The 27,284-nt window shown below is 35.7% G+C and overlaps 1 protein-coding gene across 2 annotated transcripts in view; it reads right to left on the bottom strand.

Moving 5' to 3' along the window:
• Nucleotides 1–5,782: 5,782 nt before the first annotated feature.
• The window catches only part of LOC114649308 (erlin-2-B-like), a 43,198-nt gene continuing 21,696 nt past the window's right edge, over nucleotides 5,783–27,284 (bottom strand). For both annotated transcript variants that reach the window (XM_028798815.2, XM_028798822.2), the window contains exons 7-13: nucleotides 24,674–24,799; nucleotides 21,387–21,460; nucleotides 16,546–16,604; nucleotides 16,019–16,110; nucleotides 12,853–12,942; nucleotides 11,755–11,834; nucleotides 5,783–6,403 (exon numbers count right to left, since the gene is read on the bottom strand). In XM_028798815.2, the coding sequence (XP_028654648.1) occupies nucleotides 6,227–6,403; nucleotides 11,755–11,834; nucleotides 12,853–12,942; nucleotides 16,019–16,110; nucleotides 16,546–16,604; nucleotides 21,387–21,460; nucleotides 24,674–24,799 (698 nt within the window). In that variant the 3' untranslated portion in view covers nucleotides 5,783–6,226. The remainder of the gene's footprint in view (nucleotides 6,404–11,754; nucleotides 11,835–12,852; nucleotides 12,943–16,018; nucleotides 16,111–16,545; nucleotides 16,605–21,386; nucleotides 21,461–24,673; nucleotides 24,800–27,284) is intronic.

Genomic DNA, 27,284 nt, shown 5'->3' with positions numbered 1-27,284 from the left:
TGACAGGGAGATGAGATGAGTCAAGTATTACAATGCTGATGTGCCATGATCGATATTTTAGTCAGGGTCGACAGCTATTTCAAGGTTGCCTAAGCAAGCAACCTCTGCAGTAACCGTGCAATACTTCTTAATCATGCTTGTCAGCAAACACATTGTACCCATGTTTGGAGGTTGCATGTTCAAAGAGAAAGTATTAAAATGCAGACAACTGTACGGGACCCCAGAGTTCACCTATGATTGGATGGAAGACATCACTCCAGCCTGTGCCTAGGACCAAAATTCTTTCCCACAGTCTGTTTCGAAGTTGGACAAGCACTGATTGCAGGAAACCCCAACTGCATCTTCTTTAGCTGAGTATTGCTCTTCTTCGACTATTATTTTATTGTGTTAAAATGATATTAAACCAAAGCTAAAGTATTATCTTCCTTTCATGTTGCTGATTCTTTGTTCTGCTTAGAATTACTGCCGTACCACTAGGGAAAGATATAAAATATATATGTATATTGTTCAGTTAGTAATGGCTGCAATCTCTAATGAGCCTCTTCCCAGGCAGCATGCATTCCCTGCTGGATACAACACTCTTGTCCCCCTTTTAAAAATGGGAACAATCGCCCCAGTCTGCCATTCCAAAGGTACACCTCCTGATGACCACGCAATACTGAACAAGCGTGTCAGCCATGACAGTCCAACAATGTCCAGAATGTCCAGAACCTTCAGCATTTCTGGGAGAATCTCATCCACCCCTGGGACATTGTTTCTGTGGAGCTGCTTAACTACCTCAGTGACCTCATCCTCACTTTTTTCCCATCAGCTTCTGGCTTTGCCTCCTCCACAAATGTATATCTGTTAGGTTCAGGAGCTCCTCATAGAGAGGCACCTATGACTTTCAGGCCATAGCTCTATGCAACCGCTTCCACAATGGAGGCTTTGAACCAGGGCTGTGGAGTCGGTAGATACATCCTTCGACACCTTAATTTCTGATACTTCTGACTCCGACTCCTCTGTATTTAATATGCTAATGTATTTTCCATGTTGATTAAAGGAAGGCAACATACACGTCATTTAACCACCGAACTACTGGCTAGGAAGCTGATTCTCTACCGTATTGGCCAGTTTAAACAAAAGACAAGAACCCCTGAACACACATCAGGCCATAGAACAGACCTACACCTACATCATTACACTTGCTTACACTCAAATGAACTTGTTAAAAAACATTATATCTGAAATAAAATGAAAAAAAAACACTTTTTGTAATGTATCATAATCCAGATTACAATATATGAATGTCAAGTTGTATAATAGCTCATCTGAACTTTACACTAGTAGTAACACAACTATGCACTGAGCTTAATCCTACATCAGAGAAGTACTTAATTATGACTATTGTTTGTGAAATGGGACATTTGAACTTGCGGTATTTTTTTCTTCATTACAATTTAAACTTATTAGGAGTTGGAGTCGGTACAATTTTGCTGACTCCGACCCCGACTCCAGGTACCCAAAATTGTCTCCGACTCCACAGCCCTGCCTTGAACAAGGCCCATTCAGACTCTATGTCCGCAGCTTCCCCTGGAATGTGGGAAAAGCTGTTTCGGAGGTTATAGCTGTCTTCTGGACACGGTCCTCTCCCAAACCTTCCCAGGCCACCCTCACTACTCACTTGGGCTTTACAAGCAGGTCTCCCACCACCTGACCCAACTCACCACCAGGTGATGATCAGTTGACAACTTTGCCCCTTCTTTATCCGAGCTTCTTGAACATACGGCTGCAAATCTGATGGTACAATTATGAAACTGATCATAGATCTTTAGCCCAAGGTGCTCTGCTAACAGGTACACTTTTGAGCCATCTTATGTTTGAACATTTTGTTCATTATGGACAAACCATGCCAAGCACAGAAGTCCAATAACAAAACACCACTTGGTTTTATATCAGGGAGGCCATTCCTTCCAATCATGCCTCTCCAGATGTCTCCATCATTACCCATGTGGGCACTGAAATCACTCAGCAGAACTATGGAATCCCTGCTGGGACTCTTTCCAGGATACCCTCCAGTGACTCCAAGAAGGCCTGGTACTCCAAACCGACATTTTGTGCATAGACACATATACAGAGTCCTACTGTGTGTGACCTTCAGCCACACAGAGGCAGCCCTCTTGTTCTCTGGGACAAATTCCAACATGGCATAAACCAAGCAGGGACTCAATAAGAAGCCACCTTCCACTTGATGCCTCACCCACCAACTGCAGCTCCCATGTGTTTACCAAGACCTCTGCATTCAACTGCCACCCAGATCACATTGCACCCAGCCCCTATTCCTCCTGCCGGTGGTTAGTCCACAGGAGGGCAGTCCCATGTACCATTTTCAGGCTGTGCCCAACTAGGTCCCATGGTAGGTACAGCCGCCAGGTGCTCGCCTGCATGCACTCCAGGAGGAAGCCCGGTAAACCCATACTAGGCAGAATGCTTTTTTTTTTTAATTTACAGGTCTGTAATATTAGGGGCTTTGAATCTGTCTTTGTCTGATCCTTCACCTCGGATCACTTTGTCTTGGAAGGACTTACTAAGAGCTTCTGCTCCAGACAAAATTGCTTGCAGGGTCACCCAAACCTCTCCACTATGATAAGGTTGTGATTCCACCTCAATAAATGTGAACATGTGCCATGAAACATTCTTTTGTTGCCTATTTGTGTATTTAATTATTTCTTTATTTATTTCAATGACAGCATAAACTTTAAATGAAAAGTTATTTTCACCCTTCAAAATTGAGAGGGTGGGCTCTAGCAAGTTCTGTTTTGACTGATGTATCATCAGAAGAGTGGACACAAATCTTCTGCCATGACAGGCTACACATATAGCAGGCACTCAGAAGCAGACTCCTGATAATGAACTCAGAGATTCTTGAATTAAAGTATCCACCCCATGCAGTAATTATGGATTGATGTAGATACATAAAGTCACAGCTTCGAGCTTGAGCTTCACTGATGATTCACCATTCAAAAACACAGTACTTGCTACAGCCCACTGACTCAACTTTGATGGGTGAAAATGACAGTTTTCATTTCAAAGCATCTTTCATGTTGTGTGCAGTGTCACTGAAATAAATAAAGCAGTAAATAAGTACCAAAATAAATAATCAACAAAAGCATTTCATAACACATTTAGTTATGCTCACATATCCTTTTATTATTATTTATTGTTACATTTCACAAATTATTTTCCTCCATAATTATTACTCTTTAATGAAAGCTCCAGCTATTTCTATTTTCTAGATCCACTTTTCCAGTGGAGAGTTGCAGGAAGCCATGACCTATCTCAGCAGCTTCATGCGCAATGCAGGAACCAGTTTGTGGAAAAGACACCAGGCCATTACAGATTATGCATGCACAATCACTCACACCCTAGAGCAATTTACCCAATATGATGATCAAGTAAACAATCTTTATTTTAAATAGTACCTTTTTAAAGTGAACTCCATTACAAGATGCTTTACAATTACAGATACATAGTATAACTGTTTGTATTTTTTTTTCTCTATTTTATACTGGGGGCAGAATCATATTAACTGACTTGCACAGAGTCACAAAACAAGGCAAAGACAAAACTGGTCACCTTGTGGTTTAGAATCCAGTGCCTTAAGCCAGTAGAGCCCTAAGACAACAAACATCCTATGGATCCTTGCAGTTGCTTTTTCTTACCCAGTGTCCCTTATTTATAAAACTGTCATAAAAGTGTCTCGATGCATGCTCAATAATCCAGGTAAGGAAATTCTAGAAAGTTGATTCAGTTTATCTGGACATAGTTCTTTTCCAGGGAGATACGTTACATCACTCATCCAAGTGACTTTCCTCAGTATCTCCCTGGAAAAGAACTAGGTCCAGATGAACTGAATCAACTTTTTAGAATGTAATAAAATGATTTTGTGTGCAAGACATTCATTCTTGTGTTATATATTGTGTACTACAATTTATATTTTATATTTAAACACATGCTGCTAGTCAGTATTTCTCTTTTCCACTTGCCTTTGTTGTCCACACCCTGTAGAGTCCCAGGACACCTACTGTACACAATAATGAGTACATGAAGGCAGTGAGTTAATACACTTTCAGTGCCTGCACTTTCAATCATGCCTCATCTGTGTGGTTCCCCAACATTACGTAAAAACAGAATAGTTCTGAGCTGTTCCAACATTTGCACAATTAGAAATCATAGAAATAATTTCTCAACAAACCACCTTTAGGCTCATTTCTTGTAGATGTTTTTATTTCTAATAACTTTCTTTATGAAAACATTCAAGTCTTTTTATATTAAGCAGTTGAAAGAATCATTGGTAAATATTCATAATTTCTGAATCAGTTTCCTTATATTTTCTATATAAAAACAAAACAGTGCATCTTACAAAAAAAATAAATATTACATAAATATCTCAAAGGATATTTATTAAGTGATTAAAAATAACTCCAGACTTGGTCCCGATACCTAAACTGAGTACCATGTTACTGAATATTAGGAAATGTCCAAAATTATCAATACTTCCACTCAGAGCCAGCACTGTTCATTTATATGAAAAACAGGTTTTAAAATATTTTAATAATATAGCAAAATGCAGAATCATTCAATTTTTAATTCCTGGGAAACTTGACTAATTTCTACATTGTGACTGAAGAGGGGAAAAAAATCCATAATTAACTGTGACATTCCGTAAATGACATTCTGAGGCCAGCCTGGAAAGTACCAATATAACTGTGCCTATTCTTTGGAAATCAAATGTTTGGAACTGCAAATGAAAGATGAAAAGTTCTGTTATTGGTACAAACAGATAGTTTGAACATTAACTAAATCAGATTTGAAATAAACAACACAGTTAACATTTAAATTCTGTTACCCAGAATAAACAGATTTTCAAAAACAGCTTATTGGGATGCAGTATGTAAAATTCAAAATAAACGTGAAGTGTGGATGATCATGAATATGAAGACATTATTTAGAGGAGGAAGTTGGACTTAATAACTGGACAGTGTATGAAGTGTGGTGGTTTTACATTCTGAGCTTAGACAATTAAATTATGCTGAATCATCTAATCATGTGAGTAGGAGCCCAGCACAAATGAGGTAATTTAGGTTATTGAAAGCAGTTGACAGTTTAAAGAACAGAATACAGAATTCACTGGAATTTCTGCTGGCATGATAATATTAATTTGGAACAGGCCAGGTACAACGTATAGAGAAAGTGGATTTTGAATGAAGGCCTTGCAGCATCCTAGAGAACTGACATATCCTACTTGTTTCCTTTTGCAGTATATAGTCTTATAGTTTCTATATATAGTGTTTAAAGATCTAGACTGCTTTATAGTTGAATTCTAAATCTGTACAGTCTACTAATACTACGCATTTGGATCTTGACTTAAAAACACAATAAAATGTACTATGGTCACTGTCACTATTACTACTAGGGGGTATACATTTTATGTTAAAAACAAGCTGAATCTGTACACTTCACTTACCTCCTTTGCAAGCCTCAAACTTCTACAAAGAAGTGACATATGCATCATATTACATTCAACAGTTACAGCATTTTCTTAAGGGAATTTGAGACGTGTTGCTTTCACACAGATTCTCATTGATTTCAAGTATAATCTTGGTCAAACATAACACAAAGAAACTAATGAATAAAAAGCATATTGGACTAAAGATATCATAACCGCACTTCATATTTTTCTTATTTTCATTATCTTGAATGTGAATATCTATCTATCTATCTATCAGTGTCTTTCAAACACTGTTAAGTCTGCATTTGTAATGAACCAAAAGTGGGCATATTTTTCATTTTACAGACAACAGTCTGCTTTATTTTTACACTGGCATATGAGCTATTTGTGGAAAATTTCCTTCTTTTTATGAAATGTTTTTCTGTTAATCTCACTGTTTTGGCATTAGTTTCAGTCTGTCTTTCTCATCATTTGCTTTAATTCCAAACTGGGAACAAAGTTGTGTTTATTAGTTGGTATATTTTTCTCAGAAGTGTGTGGCCTAATCAGATCACCACTGGTGACTGTTCAGCTCAGAGCACAATGGACTATTCAATATATGCCTATTTTCTTCCTGGAAGACAGTAAAAATACTGATCTTGTACTCTTGAAAAATAACAATTCTGGTCTTGTTTCTCTGAAGATATCCTCTGAAAAAAAACAGATGAAGCAGTCCTGTACACTTATGTTGTTGAATTATTTAATGCTGTCAGTTGCTGCTGACTCAGGGATGCTATCTGCAGCAGGAATCTGTTGACATGGGGAAATTGTGTCAAGAAACACATTAGGGATGTCACTCCCAAAGTAGATCTTGGAATTTGCCGCTACTGCCTTGAACTTCATTAGCTGCAAGTACTCAGGAGTCAGCTTCAGCTATAGTGGGAAAGAAAAGATAAAGACCGGAGAAATATTCAGAGTGTGAACTTCAACATAAATGATTTCACTGAAAGTGGACAATATAAGTGTAAAACAAACTATTAATCTCAATTTATTCCTTCCATTGTCAGATCAAAGTTTACCTAGTTTTGTGTTTGGATTCAGCAATAGCACCTTATATGTCATCTGTGCAACCCATAAAAACATTGTAAAATTCATCTGTTCTCTGAAAATTAGGGTTAATCGGTATGACAGGTTAAGATGATCAATCAATATAAAATATTTTGGATTGAAAATTTCATGTCCAGAGTACCTAAAGGGAAGTTTTAGAATTGGGTCAAAAAAGACCAGTGAGGCACAGCACTGGGTCAGCAAATGAACACAGTGTAAGGATTAAGCTTCATGCAGATTTCATTATCTGTCTAGATACACACAGTAAATAAAAGTGTTGTCCAATTTACTGGGAAATATGCGTTTTAATTGGAAATATGTGTTTACAGTAACTGAATTCCTGTAGGTGTAGCACTGTTGTTCAGTGGTTAATATTGCTGCATCACAGTATCAGTGGCCCCAAATTTGAACCCAAGCACTTTGTATGTGAAGACTTCAAATTCCTCTGTTTCTATCTTGTTTACTTTCACATTCCCAAAAATTTACAGATCGGCAAATGTAAAGATTGGCTGGTATGAGACGGTAAGAGTGTGGATGGTTTAAACCTATAAATACTGAAATAAATATACTGTCATATATAGCTTGTGCCTCCACATTCATCAGTATGGATATGGCTTTATGGTAAGATCTGACAAACACTATGACAGCTCATAAACTGGCTACAGTAATTTCTGGAGTCTGGAAAGATACAAATTTACTCTTTATAGCAAGGAGTTAAATAAGTAATTAACAATAATAAGTAATAATTAATAAACAATTAACATTTAATTTCCAAAGTTTGGAATATCCTCATCATGGGCAAAAAAAAAAAAAAAAAAAAGTATTTGGGAATATAACTGGAAACTTCAAGCAACACATGCCATCTTGCTGTACTTAAAGCAACTAAAGTATCATATATGTTTCATTTTTTATGAGTTTATGAGTATGCCATACAACTGACTGGCATCCCACATGGGCTGGTTTTTACCTTGCACCTCATGCTCCCTGGACAGTCTCTCTCTTAGCAACACTCTATTAGATTAAGCAGGCTTGATGATAAATGCAGAACATGAGGTGCTCACATAATTGAATGGTACCTGCTTCAATGAACTTCCATCCTGGTTCTCATTTATTTGCAGCAGAGATATGTTTGCTGTCTAACTATCTATGTATATTTTTCATAGGGATACTCTACTGACCTAAATCAGCCAATTTTCACTAAAAAGGTCTCGATCAGTGATCATTTCAGCCCTTGCTTTTCTAAACTTTATGGTAATTTAGATGCAGTGCTCTTTTATGCAAGTTTTTTTTTTGTAAACCTCCTGTAGTGTAAACAAACAGCAGCAAGTGTTTTAGCAGTACAGTCTCTTCAGCCTTTAGTTTAAAGAAAGTGGAGTCATAAACTGAGACAAAGGAATTGAAGGAGTCATCATGTGCAGTTAGACAAATGTCAATTGTTAATCAATTCAGACCTTTTTATTTTGTCCTTTAAATTAAAATGGACACTGTTTCAGTTTGGTCAGCGAGATAAGTGTGACTGTAACAGCTTACATTTTTAATTGGAAAAAGTAAAGGTAAAGAAAAATTTGAAATTGCTGCTTAGTAAATAATAGGCTTGTTAGCTTAACAGCAAAATGTATCTTATACTTATAAACCAGTTAAGCATGTTAGTCTTGTGTCTTCTTGATAAATAACTTAAGAATATTTGTTACATTTGCAGCTTTTTAAAAGATTTGTACTGTTTGTTATTTGTTGCTGTGTGTCATACAGCTTAAGTTTTGGTAAGAAACAAGTTCTACATAATTAAAATGATAATCCATATTTATAACAACACCTTAAGAATTACCATGTCTAGCTGATACACTGAAGAAAAAACACACCTGCCTAAATATAGTAAATGTATATTTTAACAGCAAAAAAGATGTAGTGCAATTAAATGATTTAAAATAATTAAAATCTATAAGTGCAATCAATTATTTGATTGTGTCAGAATATATATAATTTTTTGTTGTTAGAGTAATGGTGAAAACTGCTTTTTTAATTAAGCCTTGTTTCAGATAGGTACATTATAGAAAAATTAAACAGTATGACAGCTTGTAAGTAATGAGAAGCATTTTATTTTCTTTTATGCCATATTATATATATATATTATACAGTGTATGTATAGATATATATATATATATATATATATATATATATATATATATATATATATATTGTGGTACCCGGATGGGGGTGGTACCCAGCTGGGACACCCGAGAAGATTGGAGGAGGGCTTGTGCCTCCTCCAGACCTCAAGGGGGCGACCGCCCTGGGGGCTGTGGGTACAGAGCTGGGAAGCTCGACCCTGTAGGGGCCCGTGGTCACCGCCAGGGGGGGCCCTAATACCTGGAGGATCCTGGACCACACCAGGAAGTGCTGGGGGGAAGAGGAACAGGGACACCTGGAGTGCTTCCGGGGAGACAGCTGGCACTTCCGCCACACTGGAGCGTGTCGGTGGGAGATTGCCGGGAACACACCTGGAGCACATCCGGGTGCTTATTTAAAGGGGCCGCCTCCCTTCAGAGATGGACTTGAGTCGGGTGGAAGAGTGGACAAGGTCTCTGGAGGAGAGAAGGAGGCGGTCTGAAGAGACAGACAGACAGAAAGAGAGAGAGAGAGAGAGAGAGGAGGCATTGTGATAAGGCCTGGACTGTGGGGTATTGGGGCTTGTGTGAGTAACTTATTGTAATGTAGACCCTAAATAAATGTGTGTGGGGTAATTTAAACGTGTCTGCCACTATATATATATATATATATATATATATATATATATATATATATATATATATATGCTTAACACTTATTTTATTAGTTAAAATATGTATTTGAAGGAAACTTTATTTATTTTAGTATTTTTATGGTAACTGAGCAATAAGCCTAAAGAATTTCATTTTGTTAATAAAAAGTGAACAGTTACCACCTATGGTTTATAGTTTAATTCTAGAAAAATACACTTCTGTACAGCACATAAGCCTTCTATGTGTCTGGTTATGAGGGCCTTAGTGTAAAATGTTTTTTAAAGGGATAAGGGGAAAAAAATCAGAATCGCTCAATCAAGTAACATGAAGTCGGTGATCAGTATCAGCCTTAAAAAACCTGATTGAAGCATCCCTAATTTTTCATATTTGTTGTGTGTATACATTATATATATCCCCACCTCAATTATTGGCACCCCTGGTAAAGAGGATTAAGAAAGGTTCTAAAAATTTACACCTTTTGGTGAATTACCTTAATCTCATACTGAAAGAAATGAGAGAAGCCAACCTTTCACTGAAGTAAATGTATTCTGAGAACAAATAATGTATCATCAAGAAATGGCTTCAAAACATGTATAACATCTTATAAGGGTGGAGACTATAGAGGGAATCTGTGACAATTTCCCTTTACAGAATCTCTCCATATCATCCAGGGTCCTAGGTTGTCTCTTGTGAACTCTCCTCTTCAGCTCTCCCCACAGGTTTCCAATGGGGCTTATGTCCAGAGACTGAGACAGGCATAGCAGAAGCTTGCTTGGTTTTGTGTCCTTTTAACCATTGTTGCAGTGACTTGGACATATGTTATAGATAACTGTCCTGGAAGATCCAACAACGACACAGTTTTAGTTTCTTGGCAGAGGCATCAGATGTATATTTAAAATCTATAGGAATTTCATGGAGTCCATGATGCCAAGTACCCTAACAGGGTTCCCAGGGACTTTGGAAGAAAAACAGCCCTACAACACCACAGAACGTCCACCACTCTTGAAGGTGAGAATCTGGTTCTTTATGCCCAACCAACTTTGAGCGATTGTTGCCAAAAAGCTCAATTTTTGTTATGTTTGACCATAGGATATGGTTCAAATCAAAGTTCCAGTAGCTTTTAGCAAATTACAAGTGTTTATGTTTGTGGTTAAATGGCAGGGAAGGCTTTTTCCTGGAATGCCTTTCAAATAATCTGTTGGCATGGAAATGACAAAATGTTACTTTTTTCTGCATTTCCCAAAAATGGTCCTGCAGGATTTTTTTTAACCTCTTCCTTCAATGTGCATGGAGGCAAAATAAACCTCGATCTTCTTCCAGGTAAGCTAGTAACAACAGTTCCAGTTGATTTGAACTGTAGATACAGGCATTTTCAAGCGAGTAACAACTCTTTATTTTATAACCATTCCCTGACTTATGAAGGTCAACACTATTTTCTCTTATTTGAATTGTGTGTTCTCTTGTCTTTCCCATATTGATGATTGAATAAGGGAATTTCACCTCTGTGCCACCACATTATTTATACCCCAGTGAAACAGGAAATCATCAATTACTGCTTCAAAGTCTTACCATACTCTTATCAACTTTAAAGAGTAAGATATAAATGGAAAAATGCTTCAGTTACACTTTGTTCATAAGAATTTTTAGTGTGCCAATAATCATGGCATGTGATTTTGTTAAAAAAAATAATTACTTCTTGGTGAGAGATTATGTTTTCTTAGGATAAATTAATTCATATTACACCCAATACAGTGCAAAACTCTTAAGCCACCTAAAAATATATATTTTCAAAAACTAATCATCTAATGGACTGGCACCTTGTCCAGGGTTTGTTCTTGCCTTGCGCTCCAGCCAACAACAAACCAACCCTCCCCCCTGCCTCCCGCGACCCTGGTCTGAATTAAGCAGGTTAGAAATTGATACGACTAGTCAATGTGGGAGTATGTGCATATGTTCTCATGAAATACTTTACAACATTAGAATAAATAGAAATAAACATTGATACGATAAAAAGAAAAAAACAGTTGCTTGTGTTTCCAAAAATTATATCAGCTTATAATGAGACTTGATATACCCTTGGTTCCTAAATCTATCCTTAAGGCACCATAAATATTCTGTGTATTTGTTAAATACCAACAACACCACATAGACATATAAACAATATTTTATCAACAAGCACATAGTCAACAAGCAACAACATATAAAATTCTTATTTTCAAGACTTGTTGTGCAAGCTGTTATAAAATAATCTGAAAAAACTGGGCAAGTGAAAGACAGAATACAGTGAAAGATCCACAAGTTTTAAAATAAATGAATTCCATTCACCATGCAAAAAATAATATAAAGTAACTAGAAATGAAGAAAAATATATATACATATGCTGAAAAAGATCCAATCACATGCTTGTGAGGGCTATACCTTGTTTGCCTCAGCTGTTCGGTGAGCTGTGTAATATTCTGCATCAGCCCGTGCCTTCTCCCTTGCTACATAGGCAGCATCTGAAAATAAAGAGTTGGGCAATTATTGTGAATAACTATTTTAAATATCTTGTTCTGACATATTTACCTTTTATTTTATAAAGCTTACTTTTTCCAGTATTTAAGCTATATCCAAATTCAGCTTCGACTCTTTTTTTTTTTTACTAGTAAGGGATATGAAACCCTATCATCTCCTTATTTGTTAAGTAGACATTCAGCCTGGGAATCAGCTAACATCAATTGTTAAGTAAACTTTGGAAAATGCCCTGAAAGTCACTATATGAATTTGATGTTAAAGTAATAAAACAAAAACACCCACTTTCACATTGACATAGTGGTAGAGTGGGTAGTGTAACTACTTTCCTGCACCTAGTCAACAAATGCCAAAGTTGCTAGTGTGAGAAACTTTTATGTTTCTTTTTTTGGGGGATTTTATTAATCTGTGCTTCTCCCTCTCCAGGTGCTCCGGTTTCCTCCCACAGTCAAAAGACATGCAGGTTAGGTGCATAAATTGTTCCTAGTGTGTGCTTGGTGTGTGGGTGGGTGTGTGCATGTGCCCTGCGGTGGGCTGGCTCTCTGCCTGGGATTTGTTCCTGCCTTGCACCCTGTGTTGGCTGGGATTGGCTCCAGCAGACCCCCGTGACCCTGTGTTAGGATATAGAGGGTTAGAGAATGACTAACTGACTGATTGGTATTCTGTTAAACACTCTATGACTGCTAGACCAGAGTAGTTCAAAAGTATGGTGGTATAGTTAATCAAATTTAAATAATGAGCAAACAACTTACAAAAGCAGTGGTCCACATATTTAAAAATTACTAGCTTTCAATTGTCATGTAGTCTTTTTCTTGTAATATTACTATAAATCTAATATCTGCCAAGTACTTGAAACCACACTTTTGTTCACTGTCTGCACCAAAACTAGACCTCAGCTACTGATACTTGCTGCAGATGACATTTCTGTTTGCCATTCAGTTCCTGTAGCTTGCAGCAGCAGAGATTTAATTCCTTGTTGTTCTCAGAACAAAAAATATGGCACACCTTCAATCTCTGAGATTTTCTTCTCTGTCTCCTTCTCCATGACTTTCTGGCTGAACTTGATTTCTGCTACCTGAGCAAGTTTCTCAGCCTCTGAAAAATTTTTGAAGATATTTGATTAGTTAATCTAGTAGCCCAAACAATTTAAAAAATGTAGAATGAAACAGTAATTATAATCCTTCAACTCTACAATGAGAGCGAACATAAATGAAAGCACAGTACCATTTTAATGCAAGGAGTGCATAAGGCAGTTACGTGTGTACTGTATGGTTGGAGTGATTTACTTTTTCTAGAACATTTTAGTGATAGAAAGTGCCTTTTTTAAATACAACAAACAACCTGGTGAAGTGAAATGTCAGTATTATAGTACAATAGTACCACAGAAGCTGCTGAATTGGACTCTGGAGATTTGAAAATGATTGAATCGATATTTGCATTAAATATTCAGAAAAACACAAAAGAGTCTAGTGGTGTATTTGTTGCAGTCTCATTGAAGAAAAAAAGAAAGACTGTATCTGTAAATGTATCTACCCATCCATTGATGACAGTAAAAAACAAAATTAGTGTTTTTTCCCTTTAGTTTTATGGAAAAACCTCTTGCTATGGGTCCCCTAAGTTGCAGAAATTTCCATTAGAAAACATCCTCATTTGCCTGTAAAATATCAAGATTCCATTAAATTTAGCCTAGCTAAATGTCAGCCATTTCATGACTGTTAGTTTCCCTCTATACTCCTTGAAATCTACCTGTCAAATAAATTATGCAGTTACAAAAAATAATCATTTTAACATGTGAAATAGAGTATCTACCTCATCTGGACTGAAAAAAAATAGTAGGATACCCTTATATGTAATATTTGAGTTATTAAATTATTACTGTTCACAAATGACTAACTTTATAGATTTCAACAAGTACAATTCAGTTGAAGAAGACTCTAATACAAACACAAAAACACCTGCTTAGTCTACCACATTTTGACATGCTGTAACAACTGAAAACGTTTCTCAAATTTCAAACAGTAATATTATTAATGTGTTACAAAGTAACTCAATAGGACATACATTATTTTAAATACTATCATTATTTTCAAATGATTATTTTTTTTTTACAGTGGTAGTATTTTAGGAACAATCTGTGCCCTTTTACAGAAAAGATGCCAAATACCACAACTGTAGAACAAGACCTCACCCTAACGATAAAGAGAACCCTCTCTTGTCCTGCAGTGATACAAAATTAAGTTAACATATCTGATAGACAGACAGACATTCATACATACATACATACATACATACATAATCCCAAGGGGAAATTCACATATCTGGAGGATCTACTTACTCTGTATAGCAGATGACTGAAAGTTATTGACTCAAAATTATGCAAGGCCTTTGTTTCAGAAGAAATCTGAATACATTTAAGTACATTTTATACAATCATTCAGAGCCACACACATAATGACTTAACGCTCATCATTTCAAGCACATATACACACAACTACATCTGTTAGTGGTATTTTCAACTATTTAACTTCTTTTTTAAATGTACTAAGTATATTGTTTGTCCGGCAGTAGATCTGTCAGATTTGTTTATTGTTTAAGCTGGTATGACAAAAATTATAGGAGTACAGAACAGTTGTTTTTTCCAATGAAAATAAAAGAAGCCATGGTCTAACCATTCAGCAACTGGCACATGGTAAGAAGCATCATTTACATACACATTATATTGTACCCTGAAGTAAATTATAGGTATTTATCTGTAAGCACATCTATACCTTAACCAGTAAAGACTGATATATACAATATTAATTTAACTCCCAATCTCAAAATAATGTGTGAATTAACTTTGTTTTTAACATTTCCCATTGCTCAAAAATTAACCACTGATCGAGTCAGTGCACTCCCTGCCTTCCATTATTTCAATCTGCTTTTTTCAGCAAGCAGGTGCATATCTACTTTGTTCATAAACAAGGGTGGTTTTATTTATGTATAAAATATTGCAGCTGTCAGTATTTGTATGTTTCACAAACATTTTGTGTTTTCATTTACATCAAAAGTAGCATCACTGCTTTTGTTCAGTTCATATGTTTTATACTTTCAAGGACAAATAAAACTACTGTCAAAGGCTGAGCCTTCAGCTACAGTGCAGCAGAGTTGTGTAATAATTGGTCTGCTTGTGTACGGAATGCATCATCAATCACAGCATAACAACTAGACTGGCAATCCCTAATTAGAGCAAAATATTGAAGCCTGGTAATAAATATGAACTGTTACTGACACTCCTCTGTTCTGTTTTTACTACTGGTATCTTGCTGTTCCCCTTGTTGTCACTAGAACACTGCCAAATTAAACTACCCATAAGAAACGGCATTTGAGATATTAATATCATTGTGATCAATACAAAATGATTTAATCGTCTTTTTACCTTTGGCTGAGTTTACTTATGATATTGAAATAATGTTTGGAGGCGTGGGGTACATAGCCAATTGGCTTAGATTATCAGAGGTATGACTGCCATTAACTGTAAATTACTGTAAACTGTAAATTTTCTGTTATAATGAACCATAGAATCCCTACCTCATAGGTTTATTTTTGTCTAGGAATGCAATCAGGTTTTGTTTTCCTCTATCCTATTGTTTCTCATTTAAAATGGACTTTATATTGATGTACATCAATATAAAGTCAATTTTAAATTGCTATGTTTACACTGTTTAAAAGTAATTTGTGTGTTTCATGTATATTAATGTTGCAAGACTGCATCATAAATGTAAATTTCTACACACTCTCTGAACTTATAATCAGTGAAGGACACTACACAAAAAAAAAATCTAAAAAATTGAAAGCACACATATTTTATAGGATGTCTTATTTTCTTCTTTGATTTTCTTTTTATGCAAGACAGTAACTGACATATGACTAGAAATGTTCTTACATTTATGGCATAAAATGAGTTTTCACAGAATACTATCAAATGGTGGGGCTAAATACAATTGCGCCCTGCTCCAGATTGCTGGAGCTTGATACACAAGAAAGACAGAAACTGTTTATAAAACCCTAAGCCAAGAATGAACTCTTATCATCATCTTGAAGTAAGGAATGAATATAAGAATATGGGGTCACAATGCAGGTTCTCAAGTTTATTTGCATTAGAAATATTTTCATGTTCTGCTTAACTCACCAATCACAGCTCTTTTCCTTTCTGTTTCAGCTTCCTTTTCTACAACCTTCTGGGTCTGTGCAGCTATCAGCAATTTGGTTTTCTCACTCTCCCTAGATGGAGGCCAGGACACAAGAGTTCATCAGAAATGTGACAAGCCAACAATAGCTTGTGCTTCTGAAAACAGAAAATAAAACATTGCAGAGATTGTGATGGAGTGCAGCCCCATGAGCATGAGACCACTCGATTTTTGGCTGTATTTATATTTCTGCATACCTCCCCACATCAGTAATATATTTAACCTATAATGTAACTTTGTTTTTTTATGATATACACATTATTTTACATATTTGTTTATGCCAACTCTAACTTACATTCACCACTCTAGTTATTTGAATTGCATTACCATTAACACTGTCAAGATTGAATTATCCACATCTTTTAATCAATCGAGACAAGCACACCATGGGAGGATACTAGGTATTAACCCAATTCAGGCTTACTCTAAAATGGCAACAGAATAAAATAAATGCAACAGAAACACTCACATAATTTCATAGTTTCTGCGAATTGCCTCAGGAATGTTAGGCTTTGTGACTCGAACTGCCTGTAAGAAAAAGAAGGGCTGGATCTGTGTATTCAATGTGCTATAATGCACTAGCTTAAATTAAGAGGTGGTCAGTTTATTTCAGAAGAACCTTTTGTGCCAAATTTTAAAAACCTGCCCAGGGGGACCCACCTAAAATGAGAACAAGCTGAAAATATAAAGATGGCTGATGCTTAAAAAAAAAAACAAGCAAAAAATTGTAACAAAAATTCTAGCCAATGCATAGGCCGAAAATTATGCACATTCACAATTTGGTTTTGCATTTTATATTTAGGTAAAACTAAACAAACAGATAAATAAAGCAAAACAAAAAATTATCAATGCGTATTTTTAGCAACAACCCTGGTTATAGTGCTGTCATTTAAATGTATGAAATTAGACATAGTTTATTACATAGTAAGTGTCACGAGTAAAACATTCCTGATATAGATGAATTCTTGCTTTTCCTACTTACTGACCTTTGGGTTCTGTTGATGGTCATTGCAAAACTCAATTTTTAAGGCAACTGCATTCCTTTGAATTGAAAGAGGTATTCAGAAGGAATAATGTTAATTTTGGGCATATGTTACTATCATTATTAACTATTTACAATTTTCATTTGCTTCACTCAGGAATATCTTTTTGTGTTTTTAATCAGTAGTTCATGCTTCAATTTTATACATTTTTTTTTTATTTGTTTTTTAAATTTTATTATTATGGATTTACTCATAAAGCCATAGCCAAACACTAGCTCTAATACTGAATTATATTTTACCTTAACCTATTACAAACAGCAATAACGTTTGCAGGTTGCACATTCAAGCGGCCCATTCAATGCATTGAAAGCTTTTAATTTTGAGGTTGTTTTTTCACTTTGAATATACTGTAGTGACAACCCAGGGAAGAACTTTTACTAAAGGCGTGAGGCTGAAAAACAGAAGAGAAGTAAGGACTAATCAGAAAAGAGCAAGTGAAAACAAGTAATATCGTGAACTATGTATAGTGTCCACCCCCTCTCTCTTCTGGCCGTAGGCTAAGGGAATCATTAACTGAGCTGCTGTAGCATTTAAACTGAACAGGGGATGCCATTGCTCCAGGCCTCTTTTGGACCCAAGGATTCCACATCCCCCACTACTTCTTTCTGCCTTCTTTTTAACTTCTGGTGAAGCAACACCTGCAGTCACAGTCACAGTGCTTGGCATCTGTACTTGAGATTTGTAGCACATTTACTAAGCAGATCTTCTTTGAGCTTCACCACACTTTCCTCCTCCTATTTCACAACTCACTCTAAATGCCAAACTGATCTCTTTTTCCTGACCAGGAGACTTCCCCTTCTGCCATATTGGTGAGTGCCATCCTTTGTGTACCCTGCCCAGCACTTTTGCTGGCAATATTAAGGAAACCAATATTACAGGACCTTGTCCAGTTATATTTGGGTGGTAAATTCTGTTAATTTTCTTAAGTGAGTTTTTCATGTCTCAGTTTCATGCTGTACTGTAGTTGAATATATTCTGGGAGCAAAATGCTCCTGTTTATGGCAGGACACACAAATACACACATGTATAATGAGTAAAACTGGTCCAGTTTAATGTTGCCAGTGACTTAATAGCATTCCTTTTAAATTAATGCAAAAGAAACCCAATTTTCTCAGTCTCAGATTTAATTACATTCATATTAATTGCTTCACTAGCAAAAGTAGTAAATTTCAAGTGGAAAGGGGGGATTTATTCAAAAGATATATTCACCCTACAGATGTCATCACACTACCAAACTTGACATCAAGCCATGAGGTCATGTCATATTTAACTACTGCAGTTGCTTAATCTTGTTGCCTGTGTGGGTGTTAAATTATACCACTAGAAATAGCTGAGGGAGATTACTAGGAATTCTCCTATTGATTAGCCACCAATCAAAATCGGCCCATTTTCACTAAAAAAAGACTCGATCTGTGATAAGTAAAAAGGCTGATCACAAAAACTGATATTTTCAGCTCATGCTTTTCTAAGCTTTACGGTACTTTAGTTGTAGATTTTAGAATAGATTAGAAGCCTTTCTCGTCATTACACCATGTATAACAATTTACAGAGAAGTTACTCCTTTCAGATGCAATGAAAAAAAAATTGAACTTTTAAATAAGTAACAGCAAAGTAATACATATAAAAACATATGCAGTATGTCAGCATGCTCTCTATGGAGGAGCGGTAAAAGTTTATTAACAACTTTTAATACTGATTATTCTTGCTAAGCAGTCTCATGAAGTGAAGTTACTGCAGTGCCTTTTTAATGACTTCAAGATACCCAAGAATTTGCAGGCTGGAACCCTCTCTATGCAATCACCATTGATGTAGAGGGATTCAAGGTGTGCAGTGTCAGGTTATTCGTTGAGCTCCAAACTGACAGTTTCAGGATCTCCACTCTGGAGGCAGACTCATTTCATTCCCCTCTGAGATGAATCCAATCACTGTAGTGTCATAAGCAAACTTGATGGTGATCTTACTAGGGTGGGTTGGCCTGCAGTCATGGGTATAGAGGGCAATCAGCAATGGTCTTAGCACGCAATCTTGAGGGGAATCAGTGCTGAGTGAGCGAGTTGAGGAAAAGTGAGGGCCGAGATTCACCATCTGAGGTCAATTGATAACCTTTATGCAAGGTATTACTGTAGTTCAGCCAGTGACATTTTTTTTTTTTTGCGTCAGACTTCCCACAGTGTAAACAAAGAGCAACAAGAAGAAGCTTGTTTTATCAGTGAATGGGAGCAATTGGTGAATTAGCCTTTACGTTAAAGAAAGTGAAGTAATAAACTGAAAAAAGAAATCAGAGAAGTCATCCTTTGTAACTAGACAAATAGCAAGAAAAGATGCTTTAAGGAATTCAGACCTTTATTTTGTCCTTTAAATCAAAACAGATACCACTTAAGTTTGGACAGCGTAAAATGTTACACTTTTAATTGGAAAACTAAAAGATAAAGATGAATTTGAAATTGATGCTTAGTGAACAATAGGCTTTTTTAAAGATTTATGCCATGTTTATTATTTGTTGTTGTGTGTCATAAGGCACAAGTTTTGGTAAGAAGCAAGTACTGTATTAGAGTAGTAATCCATCTTTTATAATTACACTGCAAGAATTACAAATGTCTAGTTGATACAATGAAGAAAAAAAAACACCTGTATAAATGTGGAATATGTATATTTTAACAGCAAAAATCTGTAGTTCAATTAATGGTTTAAAATGATTAAAATGTATAAGTGCATGTATATTTACATTTTAAGTAGCGTTTAGTTGCCCATATCAATTTTATTTACTTCAGTATTTTTATGGTGACTGAAAAATAAGCCTACAGAATTTTATCTGTTAATAAAAAATGAATAATTAACACCTGTGGTCGATAGTTAAATTGAAAAAATATACTTTAATATGTGACATAAAACATCAAGTAACATGAAATTGGTGATCAGTATTGGTTTTAAAAAACTGGATCAGAGCTGTCTCTCATGTTGCATCCTAATGTTACTTCATTCTGGTAGCCGGTCTATATAGAGCACACTAGAATAAACCAGTGTCTTGATAGGTCTCTTTCCTTTTTCCACTCTATTGTGGTATGATCAACATGAAACATCAAACCTGGTGCCTCTCCTTTTTCTTGCACAGCCCAAAATGTTTGCTTGCCTCCTCTTACAGTTTTTATATTTGTCATTGTTTGTATGCAGTGTTGAATATTACTTTCAGGCAAGCAAACATGGGATGCTAACTCTCACAGACAAAACAGCCCTGCCCTTTATGACTTTCTACAAGAAAAATTAAACTAGTTTGATTTTGTTATAGTGAGTTTCAGAGACCTGTAGTGTCATGACCGAGTCATACCAAGCAAAACCAAGGAGCTGGTGGTGGATTTTAGGAGGCCCAGACCCCTCATAGACCCAGTGATCATCAAAGGTGACTGTGTGCAGATGGTGCAGACCTATAAATATCTGGGAGTGCAGCTGGATGATAAATTAGACTGGACTGCCAATACTGATGCGCTGTGCAAGAAAGGACAAAGCCGGTTATACTTCCTTAGAAGGCTGGCTTCCTTCAACATCTGCAATAAGATGCTGCAGATGTTCTATCAAACAGTTGTGGCGAGTGCCCTCTTCTACGCAGTGGTGTGCTGGGGAGGCAGCATTAAGAGGAAAGACGCCTCACGCCTGGACAAACTGGTGAGGAAGGCAGGCTCTATTGTTGGCATGGAGCTGGACAGTTTAACATCTGTTGCAGAGCGAAGGGCGCTCAGAAGGCTCCTATCAATTATGGAGAATCCACTGCATCCACTTAATAGTATCATCTCCAGACAGAAGAGCAGCTTCAGCGACAGACTGCTGTCACTGTCCTGCTCCACAGACAGATTGAGGAGATCGTTCCTCCCCCAAACTATGCGACTCTTTAATTCCACCAGGGGGGGTAAACGTTAATATTTAACATTATACATAGTTATTGTCTGTTTTTTTCACCTGTATTATTATCATTCTTTAATTTAATATTATTTATTGTATCAGTATGCTGCTGCTGAAGAATGTGAATTTCCCATTGGGATTAATAAAGTATCTATCTATCTAACTGTAATGGACTAACAAAAATTAAAGGTGTATGCTGTCCACAACTAAAAATTGTTAAAAATTAAAAAAAAAAAAAAAAAAAAAAGTTCTTCCATTAGCTTGGTCTAAGCCAGCCTATATTAATTAAACTTGCCCTTATTATTTCAATGGATATGAAAAGGCTAAAAGTAGGAAATAAAAAGATTAAATGAAAATAACACTTGTGCCTTACCTGGATAATAAGTCCTGGTGCCATTGTGGTGAGATCCTGCTGCAAAGCTGTCTTCAGGTTTTCATCAATTTGATCTGAAGAGTCAGCAAGGAGGAGCATCATTAAGACTCATCCTCATACCAACACGAAGATAGACAAATAGCACATATGCTTCAGTCTCCAACCAGAAGTTAAAATTTGCCTAAATATTAATTTTCCAGCTATAACAGTTCACTGCAGGATATGTTTAAGTACACTAAATAATAAAACAGTATGAATTGCTGTTTTTGGATTTGTTAGTAACTTAAGTAAATAGTTTGTTTTTCCTCTGTAGTTAGGGGTCAAATATATTTAATAAAATAAATCTGATAATAATAGTGTAACACATGTGACTCAATATGTAGCCTTATATTTTAATTATGAAACTTTGTAATTTTTTCCACAAAAATCCATGATAATGTTGGCTTATAAATGCAGTTTCTTATTTATGGTCAACAGGCTGTCCATTTATAAAACTGTAGTGCCCCCTACTTCTGTTCTGGAACACTGCTTACTTAAAAAATAATGCTTTCTTATACTTTATCATTATTGTTGTTAGATCTTTCTCACCTTAAATCTAGAATTTATGACATAGTACCACTGAACTAATTACAGATCTTACTGTAATTTAACTACCTTCATGCTTTGTTCAACAGATCAGACAAGTAGATGTAAAAGCTAAGTGGCAACTGTAGAATATAATCATCCTACAGCATCAACAAGTACAGTAACAAAAGTATCATCAATTAAATTTCATGTTTTTCAATATTGCATAGTTTCTCTTCTTTTTGATTATTTTCTCATTATTGCAGTTTAGGTTAATCTAAAACTTCTAGAGTATTCTTTGCAAATATATATACTCATTTTATGTGTTTTTTGAAAGGTCCTATCTTCCTTAATATTTTTAAAATATTCTACTTCATATGTTTTTTTCTGTATTGAGTATAAAAGCACCATATACTATATGCAAGCTAAATGTTTACAATTATAATATGTTGTATAGCCTATTTTGTAGTTTATCCCAAAAAGTACTTTTTCATTGTAAGGCATTAAGCAGTAAACCAAGGTTTGGCCCTACAACTGAGATAACCTACAACAAGATATAATACAGAACACCAATTTATACATTTCAAAAATTAAGCAATGGCAGAATATAAACATAGAAAGTGCTCAGTTAAAAAAGGACTATAGATTATTATTATTATTATTTATTAATAAGTACTTAAATTTTCTGTGATGGAAAGGTGACATACTGCCCCAGAATCCTAGGCTTGAGTACCAAGTACCTTGAGTACCTAGGCCAATGTTGAGTTTCCATTTTCTCTCCATGGCTGTGTGGGTTTTTATTCTTCAACTGTGTTGTTCTTTCCAGATTTTCCTCCATGTTAGGCTAACTGGTAAGTCTAAACTGGCCTATTGAGCGAACATGTCGGATGATGAGCTGTTGTCTAGTCCCATGTTGGCTCATGTTTGTGACCAATTCTGCCAAAATAATGTACATCACCTGTCACTATCAATTGTCCTTTGGCTCTGCAGGTGGAGCCCCGACAATTCTCCTGGCTGCTAAAGTGTATTCTGAAGAGTGTGTTTCTCTCAGGTCAGTACCTAGGGGCACTACACTATTATTTCCACAGTGCACCAGTTGAAATACACTTGTATAGAGTATAATTATCAAGTCGTTGATAAAAATGAACAATTGAGGATAGTATTTGCACCGTTTTAATACAGTTTTAATGTATGCCCATTTCTGAGATGCTTACACTTCCAATTAAATCAGTCTTTAGCAGTGCATTCAAAATCTACAATCGTTTCGACCATTTAGTTTTACTTTGAGACGTCTGTGCTTTATATACTATGCCAGTTTGAGAATTAACACAAGATTATTTTGCTGTTATTTTTTGTAGGTGCTTATAATGCATTGGCCTCATTTTCTTATAACTTTTTTTTTTCCAACTTACCTTTTAGGAAGGCATTCAAATTCAGGTTGTACTTTCTCAAATAATATTTTGTTAAAGATTCAGGTTTAAGGTCATTATTCAAGTGTAAGCTATGCTGTTAATTTTTTCCTTGTGTTAATTATATATTATTTTTGTGACTTCCTTCATTATTTAAGTACTTATTTTATGATTACATGTTTTAATGTTAGATGCGATTAATCAGAATTAATTACGTACAATGTATGATTCATTTCATTTTTATCGATTCCCAGCTTTAATAAATATATATATACACAGTATATATATATATATATATATATCTAAGGAAGGTGTAAATGAAGTGTAATATCTTTAAATTTAATATATATATATATCTTTATATATAATCTTCATTTGGATCTTGATCTTTGTTTGTCCGCGAATTCACTGCCTTGTGTGGTGTTCCTGCTGTGTTCAGTAGAGGGCAATAGTGATGGAGGAGGAGAGGAAGTGAGGGGGAGGATCATTGGATGAGGTTGGAGTGTGGTGATTAAAGAGGACTGAACTAAAGGAGACTACGTGCTGTTTGTAATGGCTGAATACACAACACCTTGGATGTTACTTTGTTTACAAACACTGTCGATAGCACTCTTTGTGTTTAGATCTGGCGTCGACACCTGCTTCGTTGTCGAGACTGTGGTTTTTTATGTTTCTATCGACCGTCGTTGGCAGCACTTCGTCCAAATCGAATGTTCACCCACTTCTTGGAGTCGGCAGCCAGAGTATATAAGTCGCACACTTCTGTGATTTTCCATCAGTCGGCGTTTGGAGTTCAAGAAAGAAGCATTGCTTCTTCCTTACTCTTTGGATTGCCACACAGCAAACTGCGAGATTGGAGAAAGGTTGAGAAGAGATCGTGACAGGAAACGACAGCGTCATGAAAACGAGACGGACTGTGAACGGAGAGAAGCAGAAATGCTCCTCCATCACCACATAATTACTATTCGGACAGTGATTTTGAGTAGGCCATTCCTATCGAATCAATGTCCAAGGGTTTTGTTTTCTAATTTTGTTTCCCTTATAAAAAATCATAATGCTGTGCGACGAAGGGCCCAGTTCACAACTGGCAGCCGCGTTCAAACAGGGAGCCCTTCACAGACAACTTTAACACGCGCAACGTAGTTGGGCGCACATGGCTAGTATATATATATATATATATATATATATATTTATATATATGTAAAAACAATGGAATATTCTGTCCCACTTACAATGACAGCTTGACAAAGTGTCACATCAATAACTGTCTATAGCCAAAAAAATGAAATTTATATCTTCTCATGCTTTTCTTACCAAATAGACCAATATAGACTTCCTGAAGTGTATGCACACTGCAAAACTGATTCAGCTCATGATGAACCTTATTGAATATTAGTGACTTGTCATAATCCACTGTGTAATTCTTCACAATTTCATACACTGGACAGAAAAAAGAACGGGAGGGGTTTAACAGGCAAAACATAACAGGGAAGAATGTTTGTTTTATAAATATATGCATAAAAAAGATAATTACTAGCTATAGAGGAAACTCAAACAAGAAAACTATTACTAGCAACATAACAACATACTTCCAAAATTTAGAGATATTTCCTTTAAAAAAATGGCATTCTGGCATTTCTAAACTAAATGCTGCTATGGTAGAAGCAAGTTAGGAGATGAGAGATACATTTCAGTGCGGCTTATAGACTACAAAACTATGATTCTAGAATTAAAAGACATTAGATATTTATAGTAAGTATACATATATTAGTTGTTATTATTACAATTACTTTTTTATCTCTATTTTAATGCAGTATAACCATAACATACAGTACAACATCAATAGTACTCAAAATCAGCCATTCTTTATCATCAATATCTAGAAACATTAACATTGTAGTGTAACATTATCATACTTAATTCAGGAACACAGTGGTCACAGACTATTCAAAAATATAAATTATGTTTAAATTAAATAAATAAACAATGTAATCATTCTTTTTACACAAAGAATATTAAATTCTACTTAACATATTCAAAAAAGAAAGCAAATAATTTGTTGGTCTGAATGATCAATATCTGAAAAGTTAAAAAAAAAATGCATCCAAATTAATTTAATACATCATACAGTATAATTTTTCATTACAACAGTTTCAACTGTATTTCCAAAGTTTACATCAATACCAGAATTTGACAGAAATCTTTGCTAGCCAGTCTGATGAATGATTGGGTTGAAAAATATGCTAGTCCTTCTGTGAAATATATCAGACAAATATCAAGATGACTTTGTAGTTTGCATCACAGTTACTGTTTCAGAGGTTAGAATTAGAAATCTAAAAGACAAAATCAAAACGTCATCCCTACAGTAAAGTATGGTGGAGGAAACATCATGATTTGCACCTACTTTGCTGCATCAGAGCCTGGACAGCTTGCCATCATTGAGGGAAAAATGAATTCACAAGTTTATCAACAAATTCTCCAGGATAATGTGAGGCTGGGTAATGCAACAGGATAAATCCACAGCACAATGGCTTCAGAAGGACAAACTCCGCCTTTTGGAGTGGCACAGTCAGAGCCCAGATCTCAATCCTATTTTGATGCTGTGGAATGACTTGAAGAGAGCCACACACAGAAGACAACCAAATAATATGGAAGAGTTAAGGCACTTCTGCAGGGAAGAATGGGCTAAAATTCCCCCCTGACGATGTGCAGGTCTGATCTGCAGTTACAGGAGGCGCCTGGTTGAGGTCATTGCTGCCAAAGGAGGGTCAACCAGTTATTAAATCCCAAGGTTCACTTACTTTTTTCACTACCACTGTGAATGTTGAATGCGTTTGTAAAATAATGACATGAAAGAGTAGAATGTTGTGTGGGTCATTGGCTTATGCTCATTATGTGTATCAGTACCTGTGACTTAGATGAAGATCAGATCACTTTTTATGACCAATTCATGCAGTAAACCAGATAATTCCAAAGGGTTCACATACTTTTACTGTAATTTAAAATGTATTACAGGATACTGTCTGAGGAATTGAAGTTTAGAAAATTTTGTTTCTAACTCAAATTTACAAGCAGACTTGACATGTATCTGCATGTGTTTCTAACAAAAAGTGGTAAGTACTTAATGTATGATGTCTTGAAATTGCCTCCTCAAAATCCTCTAATTATAATCAGGACTAGAAAAGGTAAACTGTACATTTTAAGTTAATGAAGTGAAATAAATATAATTATATATCAATTACAGAATTTAATTTTACAACTAAAAAAACTCCACATTTTTTAATCTGTTTTATCTGGTACAGAGTAAAGTGGGGGTCAGTGGCTATTCCAACATCATCAAGTATAAGGTTGGCATAAGCTCTGGGCACATTCCCTAACAATTTGAAGCACACACCCTCACTAGACTAAGTTATATGACATGCACACCGCTGAAACATAGGACGAAACTGAAGTCCATACAATACTGACTGTGTCAGGAATCAGTCCTTCATACCTGAAGTTGTGAGACAGCACTAATAACCCCTTCACCATTAAAAGATGGTTAAAAACAAAACTGTCTACCAGTGATAAAAACCTCTTTCTTGAAAGTGCATACTTATGTATAATGTTGTAAATAGGAAGTAAAATAGACTAAAAAGTCACCAAAACAAGGCAAAGAAGGAAAGTTAAAAAGAAAATTACATTATATCTAACCATCAGACACATTCAATAATTATGTTATAAATGTAATGCAGTTTGAATGATCTTAATTTATCTTGCTATATATTTCTTTTAACCAAAGTCTGATGGTACTTGTGAACTCTAGGCATATTGGGTTGTAATAGGATATGACTTAAGTCGATATCTACTAGTACGGCTGCTGAGAAGTTGGGAGATTCTGAACTGTCTCAAAATTTTAATTAAGCAAAAAGTCTGAAAATCATTC

Source organism: Erpetoichthys calabaricus, chromosome 1 (assembly GCF_900747795.2).
Source record: "Erpetoichthys calabaricus chromosome 1, fErpCal1.3, whole genome shotgun sequence".
NCBI classification, from domain to species: Eukaryota; Metazoa; Chordata; class Cladistia; order Polypteriformes; family Polypteridae; genus Erpetoichthys; species Erpetoichthys calabaricus.
Note: the sequence above shows the minus strand (reverse complement) of the source record. Positions and strands in the feature narration are given on the sequence as shown.